This window comes from Protomyctophum parallelum (genome assembly GCF_964188405.1).
Source record: "Protomyctophum parallelum genome assembly, chromosome: 5".
In the NCBI taxonomy this organism is placed as follows: Eukaryota; Metazoa; Chordata; class Actinopteri; order Myctophiformes; family Myctophidae; genus Protomyctophum; species Protomyctophum parallelum.
Genome location: NC_139702.1, coordinates 47,386,926 through 47,396,925, shown reverse-complemented (window position 1 = coordinate 47,396,925; position 10,000 = coordinate 47,386,926). Strand labels below are relative to the sequence as shown.

The 10,000-nt window shown below is 45.4% G+C and overlaps 1 protein-coding gene across 1 annotated transcript in view; it reads right to left on the bottom strand.

Moving 5' to 3' along the window:
- Positions 1-10,000, bottom strand: part of sorbs2a (sorbin and SH3 domain containing 2a) — an 83,366-nt gene that overhangs the window by 37,330 nt on the left and 36,036 nt on the right. The window contains exons 4-8 of the mRNA XM_083764514.1: positions 9,606-9,695; positions 5,180-5,206; positions 4,775-4,899; positions 1,887-2,324; positions 941-1,067 (exon numbers count right to left, since the gene is read on the bottom strand). Of these exons, the coding sequence (XP_083620640.1) occupies positions 941-1,067; positions 1,887-2,324; positions 4,775-4,899; positions 5,180-5,206; positions 9,606-9,695 (807 nt within the window). The remainder of the gene's footprint in view (positions 1-940; positions 1,068-1,886; positions 2,325-4,774; positions 4,900-5,179; positions 5,207-9,605; positions 9,696-10,000) is intronic.

The following is a 10,000-nucleotide window of genomic DNA, read 5'->3' as shown; positions in this document are numbered from 1 at the left end:
CACCCACTTGGAAAGGAAACACCATGGAAAACTTGAGAATGTCATCTCTCCAGGAGCTTTTGTTTATCATTTTATGTCGTTCAGAGTATTCCTGTGTTTCTCCATAGATTTGTTTTCTGAAAGTCCGTTTTTTGGGTACTTAACAAAGAGGGTTGTCCTGGACGGTGCACCTGCCATGCGGTCTCCTTTGAAGCAATTAGCAGTTCTACACGAATGAGCAACAAAAAGGGTTCCAGTCTCCAGTTTCTTGTGGTTCCCTGACATCTACAATACAACAAAATATGTTGCGGTAGATTAAGGCTTTTTCATAAAAGCGTGAAATTTGGTACACTTGTACAGTTTGGGGCCCTGAACATTTTCAGATATGGAGCCATCGCAAAAACGCTCTCTGGTGGCCATTTTACTTTCCGCCATTACTAAATAATGTATTATGCATTATAACTCCTGAATCATACATGATAAATACAGAATAGGTGATGTCTACACCTATATTTTGATGGTCAAGGATTACAATAATATAATGTACAATTTCATAAACTGTTCAGGCAAATTATTCGATAGACACATCTTTACGTGACATTATACTGTAGGCCTATATGGACTAGATTGACTAATACATCAAGCAATCAAACAACCCTCTCTACCGTGACTTTAGAATACGTTAATCATAATGTTGCTGTTTTTCCTGTGTGGTGATCGTGAGAGATTTATGGTTACACCTTTTGTCCCAACAAGATTTCACTGATAGATTCCTTGTGAATGAAAGCACAATATAAATAAAATCCATTATTACCTATATTATAATTATTAAAATAATATAAAAAATAAAGAAGGAGAAACATGCTGTGATTCCCACCACCCAATAAGGTGATAGTGTTTTTTTCCCTAATGGCTAGATTTTCACTCAACACATTTAACTGCCAGAAGACAGGTGTCTCACCTGAGCCCCTGCTCTGTCTGTGGAGGCCAGTGCGGAGTGAGGTAGGAGGAGGGGGGTACGATGGAGGGGAAAGGGGTCTCTGAGGGTGGCCACTGCTTCCATTCATAGCCTGAGAGAGAAGCTGACCCTGGGACACACAGAGGGGCCGACACACCAGAAAACAGACGAGTCAATCATCTTCTATAGCCAGTGGACAGTTAGATTGTATGAATGTCATGCTTCATCTGCTGAGACTCCGGAGAATGTCTGTGTGTGTACTTCATTCTAAACAAACACTACAGCAGCTGATATCAATCTGAGTTCACTCAGCCCTCAATGATGACGACTGGACATCACAACGGCAAAGCTTAACTACGTGAGGCCTATACTCATAATAGTAATGCCAGGGTGAAAGTGGTACAGAACAATAGGTTAGGAGGGAGAGACATTCAGTTGATTATAATACAGACATAGAAGAGGTTAAAAACATTGACGGTCATCTCTCTAGATTCACTTGTTTTGTGACAAATTATACACATACAAGGCAAGACTGTGTGTGGAAAAAATTAATGTTTTGTTAGTGTTAGTCTGAAAATATAACAATGCACTGTTATTCCAAACATTACATTTTAGGCCAAATCCATCGGCCAAAATGATGTGCATTTATTTACACAGCTGATGTGAAAACACAGACATTTAACAGACATGTACTCGTGGGAACAGAGGCACGGACAGATTGAAAGGCGTCACAAAGGCTTGAAATCAAGATTGAAGGTATGTGGACCGGCAGACCGGCTCAAGCAGGTTGGGTTAGTGGAATGTAAACAGTGAGAACACACGTCGAGGAGGACGGGGGGGGGGGGGGATCACGCCTTCCAGTCAAGATGGGAGGACGGAAAGGGTAGACGGGGGTCAGGTTCTTGCTATAGCGGCGTGTGTTAAGTAAGTTACTTGCGGGGATAGTTACGTTAGTGACCGCGAGGGTCGCGGTTGCGGCAGCCACAGCGCCGACGGTGTCGCAGACCGCGCTTAGCGGGTCTTCCGCGCCGCCGTTGCCGACGGTATAGGCAGACAGGTGGCTGAGGGTGGGGGAGGGCGTAGGAGAGGCGCCGGGGGAATCCAGGCCGCAGACCTGCAGCTCCTCCAAGAAGCCGGCCGTGGACGAGGAGTAGTGGCTGAGGGCCGACACCGTCACGGGGGAGGCCGAGGGCGACCCGCCGCCCTCCTCGCCGCCTCCCAGGCTCAGCGCCAACATCCCTCCCCCACCTCCGCATGCCACTCCGGCGGGGCCGTACGGGGTGGGGGTCAGTGTCTTGGGCAGGAGCCCTGGCAGGTAGTCAAGAGACTCACTGCTCTGGCTGTGGTACGGGGAGCGGCAGGAGGCAGCGTCGGGGGAAGTGGGCGCCTGGTTGCCACAGGAAGGAGGGAGAGAGGGGGGGAGGTGGACGGAGAGGGGGAAAAGGAGAGAGGAGACATTGAGAGCTCTTAGTGAACAGTGGAAGTGTCATGTGAAACGTGCAGGAGGAGCGGCGAGCAGCTGCGGAACTGGTGACTACCCGAAAGGAGTTGGAAGTCTCTCTGTGAACTCAAGAGGCTGTGTTAGTCCAAACTCTGTGGAGCACAACAAACACTGTGTGGGGGAACATCAGTACAGGCAACGTCAGGTAACGTCAGTGTTATGTACTGTGCACATAAACACACACACACACACACACACGCACGCCTGCACACGCACGCACGCACGCACGCACGCGCACACACACACACACACACACACACACACACAGACACGCACGCACACACACACACACACACACACACACACACACACACACACACACACACACACACACACACACACACACACACACACACACACACACAGTTAGTTTGGTTGGTTGGTTGGTTGGTTGGTTTGTTGGTTTGAAGGTGATGATGAAGGTAACGATCGTGGTTGATCATTCGGTTAATTCAGCCTGGTTGTCAGGTATGTACCAACAATTCTGCAGGGGAGGGTCTTGGAGGAACCACGGGAGCAGTAGTCTTGTCCATCTCCACTGGGTCAGGAGCTGGAGTCCGAGTCCGACCCAGGACTGATCTTTGAGCTGCAGGGTCTAGAGGAGGTGATGCCGGGGTCTGGGGCGCCATGTGGACCGACAGCGAGGACGTTCGCGTCAGAGGCGGCGGGATGGTTGAGTCTCTCCGAGGTGGTGGGGTCGGGGGTGGGGGTGAGGCCGGAGTCACGGGTGGGGGCGGAGGTGGGGGTGAACCTGGGGTCACGGGCGGGGGTGGAGGTGAACCTGAGGTCAAGGGTGGAGGTGAGGCTGGAGTCGGAGGTGGAGGTGAGGCCGGGGTCAAGGTCGGGGGCGGGGATAAGGCTGGGGATGAGGTCGGCGGTGTGGGTGAGGCCGGGGTCTTGGGCTGGTGATCCGAGTGGGGGTTGATGTGATCGGGGGGATCGGGGATGGTGACCGGGGTCAGTTTGCGCTCCTGGACCTGCGTGTTAGTGGCGGTCGTGGCGGCACAGTTGCTAACATTGTTGGGGATAGCGGAGGGGCAGGCGTGCAGGGAGCCGTGCTCAGGCGGAGCTAGAGCGGAGGTGTGAGCAGTATTCCTCTCAGAGTAGGAATAGGAGGATGTGCTACGAATACTGTAGGACTCCTTCAACAGCGTGTTCTCACTGTGAGTTATTCCAAGCGCTCCGGATGTAACGAGGGAGTTATAGGAAGGGGGGTTAGTACCCGTGGGGGGGAGGTGGAAACTCTGTCTCCGAGGGGGCGGTAATGGCACCTGATTGACAGCCTGGGTTGGCCAATGAAGGCATCGGACGGCCACAAACAACAACAACAACAGAAAATGTGCATCAGAGTAAAGCTGAAAAACAAATCATCATCAGGACACTGCAAAGGCATATTCTGGAATGGAGTCTGGTGTTTCTGTGGTTTAAAGTCTGTATTTCATGGTGCTGTGGTGTGGTTTCACAGACACATTCTCTCACACAAAGTATGCGTGCGCACGCACGCACGCACGCACGCACGCACGCACGCAGCCACGCAGCCACGCACGCCACAAGACCAGGAAGGACTCTTTTGATTAGTCTGCTAATGGTTGCTGTAAGAAACATAAACACTGGATGATTTTAGACTGACTGAAGCCTGGGAACAGAGAGAGAGAGCGAGAGAGAGAGAGAGAGAGAGAGAGAGAGAGAGAGACATACAGAAATAGATTTGGTTAATTCATTGCAATTATACAAAGCTGTTATAATTCTTGTAGTACTGTTATCGGGTATTACATTTCTGGGATATTTACAGTATTTGTTAGCTGTTTTCCCTTTTCCTGCAATGCTTTGGCAAGACACATTACATTGTCCTGCCAATGAAGCTTGCATATATATATTTGGGGAGAGACAGATTTAGGAAAAACAAGGATGCGCGAGGCAGTGCGAGGCATTATGATGTTTACGATGTTTCATAACCTTACGTTAATGCTGTTCTACATACAGCTAGTCGAAGAAATCACAGGTTGAGGCTTTAAACTGCATGTTCATGAAGATGCTTCCAAGCTTGTATTCTATTATTATTTTGATCACTTCAAATTCTCTTTCATCTTTATTTAACCTTTATTTAACCAGTAAAAACACATTGAGACTCTTGACTCTTGAGACTCTCTTATTATAACTAATTTGCCGAAAATAGCCAATCTACAATCTACAAAACAGAATGTACAAGATCACAACACGCCGCGCTGCGTCATGTTGTGAACTTGTAGATCTGCTATTTTCGCTGTACGACACGCTGGCTCCTATGGAATTCAGATGACAGAAATGAGATCTACCCTGAGAACTGAGATCTATACCTGTGTGGGAGACTTCTTGTCCTGCAGGTTGGGTCTGACACTGCGGAAGCCTTTGGCAGCTAGAGAGGAGCTGCCGGCGTCTCCGTTCCTCAGGCCTTCTGTGGCGCTGCGCGACCGCCACACATCTGGAGAGCAGACAGACGCACAACACCATGTCACACTGGAACATCAGATCATCGCCTGATGACGTTACCACCACTCAGGCCATCCGTGACATCAGGTATTGTGTTCTGTGGTGTTGATTTCTTGTCCTAACAAATATCCTATAGCTGTCCTAGATCATTCTACCGTATGTGAATGTTAAGCAGTACAATAGCAGGGGGAATTTGTCTGTTCTATTTTTTTGCTATAGATTAAAAGACTTCCAGGAATACTGTAACATTTTGTTTTAAGGAAATGCATTACCTGAATCGGATGAGTGAGACTCACTCCCTGCGGATAGAGAAGACAAATTAGCAATGAATAAGTGACTTCTTGTATTATAAAACCCCCAGGAAAAGAAAATACATACAAATAAAAATGATAGCAACAAGAGAGGTAAGGAACACTGAAGCACACAAAACATGGCAAGACACTGAAAGGAGAAAAGACAATGGATATCAGCTGACAATGAATATCCTCAACAAATAAGCTCAAATCATGCTGTAATTTATGAAGAATTTTGAAACTCCAACCACTGAAGGATTTTGAAACTCCAACCACTGAGGTCAGATGTATATGGATTCAATGATGAATATTTGATATTTGACACAACCATCACAGATTTCAGGACTTCACATACTTCAACCATGCGCAGCCACACTCACAATATAATTATTACCCAAATGAAACATTTGAAGTATTGGACCATTCCTCATCCTGTCATCCAGGAGTCTGCACAGCTCCTTATCCAGGCCTCAGTCATCTCAAAACTTGACTACTGTAACTCCCTCCAGTGCCTCCCGGTATGTGACTCCAAATGAACCAGAATGCCGCAGCACTCCTGGAGTACAAAACAGTAATGTTGGCCTATTAAGGCAACCAGAGGCATGGCAGCACATACCGGGCGTCAGGGCCTGATCCAACCCTACAACTCCCTCCCGCACACTCAGATCAATCATCAGCACAACACAAGAAAGCTGTCTGAATGTCTCTGAAACACCCGAAACAATGCTCCAATACTCTTCTCCTCTCCTCTGCCTCCCAAATTGTGGAACAAACTCCCCCATTGCAGTCAGAACTATAGACTCACTTGTACGCCTTATCTGACGACTCAACTCTTCAGGCTCTACAGGTACCTCAACCTCTAGTCTAGCACTTCAGTCTTCCTGTACCCCTTCCTGCCACCTTCTGCCTCGATTGATGCTAGCGATTGACCAAGATATGGCTAACATGCAAACATTATCTTGGTCAATGGTTCTCATGTTTTTGTTTACGTAAATGGCCACTTCACCCCTTTTGCAACCAGAGCATATTTTTATGTGTGTAATGTGTGTGTGTGTGTGTGTGTGTGTGTGTGTTTTTTTTTTAAAGATATTTTCATGACCAAAAAAACCTGTCACACCTCCATGCAGCCTCCCCCTCTCCACAAGGAGGGGACGTGCACTAAAGCATTATGGGCATTGTAGGAATTCAGCAAACACAGTCAAACACACAGACTTCAGTATTTTTCTGGCCATAGGGTGCAAATTTCAAATTATGCTACTGTTATCTACAAATACTACCGTATTAACATTGAGTGACTGCAGTTTCTAATTCCAGCTATGAAATGTCCCTTTAAGTTTGTTCAAATGGAGACCCAATTGGTCTCCGGTTCCAACTCTGATGTTTTTTATTTTAATTAGGGGGGGTTTTCATGATTCTGAATCCATTCCAAGCATTAGTTTTGCTGCTTTTGCACAAAAAACACTTTCCTTGGGGGCTAAAAACGGCCAATTTCCCAATAGTGACAGCCGGTCAGCAAGTGGATTCATGAATATATGTACTGTATATAGACAATATTTTAGGCCAATAAAAAAGTCTATATACCGAATTTCCCACCCGTCCACCTCGACTGCCGGACTATAGTAATTGTATGGTATATAACACCCCATAGCCTGGGGGAACAAATATTCTAATTGCCTATAGTCCGATGCTATGCCAAACAACAATACTGTAACTTCTACCACTCAACCATCTAGCCAGCCAGCCAGCCGCCTGTATCAGACAACTTTTGCCAGGTTAAACCTTGCTAAATCATTAAGGGTAATATATTGTCCATATTTTTGGGGGTGAACAAAATCTGGACAGTGGCTATAGTTAATTGTCAGGAACTAATACAGACTGGATCGCTTAACCTGTCTGAGAGCAGAGAAGGATAAAACACCTCCAGAGCACCACATTAGCCACACAGTCATTCAACAGGGAGATTAGAGTCCGGCAGAATGGGCATTAAAGGCTATTATTAGGGATTAGGAGGGAACTGGAGAACTAGACAGACACACCCAGTAGGAAAGCCTGTGTGAGACAGGCTAAGTGTCAAGTGACAAAGCTTGATGGCTTTTTAGCATTAGCTGTCATCATGTAGCATTCATCAGTCCATCTTTTGGATGCTTTAGTTTCTCTATGATGTCAATTATACAATTTATATGTAGATGAATTGATACTGAGATGAGAGACACTGAAGATGAGAGATGAGGGGAAAGGCCAGAGTCGCTGGTGTCGCCATGTTTAAACTGGAGACACCTGGAATGCATAGCTATTTGTGATCTCAGCTTTGAGGTTGGATGGCTCTAACAGTAGCTGCGGGAAGTGATGATGACAAACGAGACCAAATGACTCTTGGATGGTAAAATAACTCGTCTAACTAGCTAAGTATGATACCTCATTTCTACCTAAGATTAGCTACTAAACCTTGGCTTTGATGACGAACAGCTGTAACAGTATAGCATTGAGGCCTGCATTGGCAATAATGTAGCTTATTATGACTGCGCAAAGTCATAATAAGCCAGTTTGAAATTATATCTGACTGTAGCTAAATAAACAGCTACTGCTACAGTAGGAGTCATTTTGGCCATATTCTCCAGGTAACTAAACCTAATATACGGTATGCTTTTGGAGCAATTAAATGGTCTGTATTATGAGAGATAAAGTACAAGTATACCTAAGGCAATGCTCAGGATTTTATGGAGTGCAGGTGAAAGCAGTTTTACATTTTTATTTGATCTAAGTTTGATCTATAGTTCCTGCCAAATTCCAGGGGAGATGTGAGTAGAAAGAGATACTTGGCACGGACCGCGATAGCTGATAATTGGTCAATGCCTTTGACCCTTGCATTTTAATCTGCATTATTAGATAGCAGATATGAACCACACGGAGAAAAGAAAGTCTTAAGAAATTAAATCATTTGAAAATAACTTTTATCAAAGATACACCTTGTACAAAATCCTTTATAATAATAATAATAATAATAAAACTTTATTTTTATAGCACCTTTCATGACATGAAATGCAGCTCAAAGTGCTTTACAGAACAATGGAGAATAAAAGAAAAGCAAGGCAACGACATTTAAAAAAACAAGCAGTAATGCAATACAGTGAGGACATGAATAACAATAAATAAAAATAAAAATAAAAGATCAATTAAAAGCAATGTTGTAGAAGTGGGTCTTGAGCTGAGCTTTAAAAATGTCTACAGAGGCTGCCTGACGAAGGTACAGTGGGAGCTTGTTCCATGCCGACGGCCCGTAGAAGCAAAAAGCTGCTTCCCCGTATTTTTTTGTTGCCATTTTTTTAGGCAAAGCGAGCAGGCCAGCAGTGGAAGACCTTAGCGGGCGGTTTGGGACATATTTAGGCAGGCAGTCATGTAGGTAGGAAGGTGCGAGACCATTGAGAGCTTTATAGACAAGTAAAATAATTTTAAAATCAATCCTAAAAACAACCGGAGCCAGTGCAGTGATGCCAAAACTGGAGTAGTTAAAACTCTGGCTGCTGCATTTTTTATGCATAATCTTCTCTGACTTTGAGCTGGGCGTCAAGAGGGCAACTGTGTTCCAATTGCAGTGACTGCCACGTTTACAGACACGTTCACAATAGCACCATGTTGTACTAGATTTCTTCTATTCTGCAGACATTATCACGTCACTTGTTCTCGTCAAATCACAGGCTCTCGATTAGCCAATCACCACAACGTCCTATCAACAGAAGGTATAATATAAACAACCAAACCTCAGAGAGGAAAATGGGCAGGGACAGCCAAGCACAGAGAACAGGAAACAGAAGAAGAATATGGGGTCAGACGATGACAAATGAACACTGCCAAATGGAAGCCGAGCGACACTAACATCAGGAAGGAAGGAGAGAGAGACAGGAAGGGAGACACCAGGGTAGAGGAGGAGTGGACTGGGCGGACAGGAAACACAATGACACACCACGAGCCAATTAGACAAGGAAAACATCCCTCGGTCGGTCGGGAAATGTTTTGAGCATATCAAATCAATCTGACAGCATTTAAAACACAACCTGGCTCGATCATAAGGCTTATGAACAACTATTCTTATGAACAAATATTCATTATTATATAGTCTTTAGACTATATAATAATTAATATAGTCTTATTATCACATTATTTGCCCATTTGGGATCTTTATGTGCTACTATACATACTGTTATTTGACAGCATTTGACATTTAAACTCTTGAACCCCAGCATCCATATTCTGGGGGTAACATTCGCCACAAATAGCAGATTTACAACCTCAGAGCTTAGTGTGGTCATACCTTATCTTTGACAAACTTCATATTGAGTTAGCTGTACATCAGTGATCGTATTATTAAATGTTATTAATTTTCCAGTATGCATGTGCATGTTAGTACCTGTGGCCAGGTTGGGGGAGCTCTGGACTCTCTTCATGGGCGAGAGCATGAGTGACAGGCTAGCGCTTTTGCGAGCGCGTCCTCCGCTATCTGGGAAAGCGTAGCCAGGCAGCACAGCCACGGACGCAGAAGCAGAAGCAGCAGCAAAAGCAACGCATGCACGTGCACATACACACGCGTGCACACGCGCGCACACACACACACACACACACACACACACACACACACACACACACACACACACACACACACACACACACACACACACACACACACACAGCAAAAGCAACCACACCGTTTGTGCATCAAAATCCAAATCCAAACAAAAGCCAGAAACAACCCAGGAGGAGGCAAAGAAGCACATGCATTATAACAGCATGTTTCTTAATTGTGCA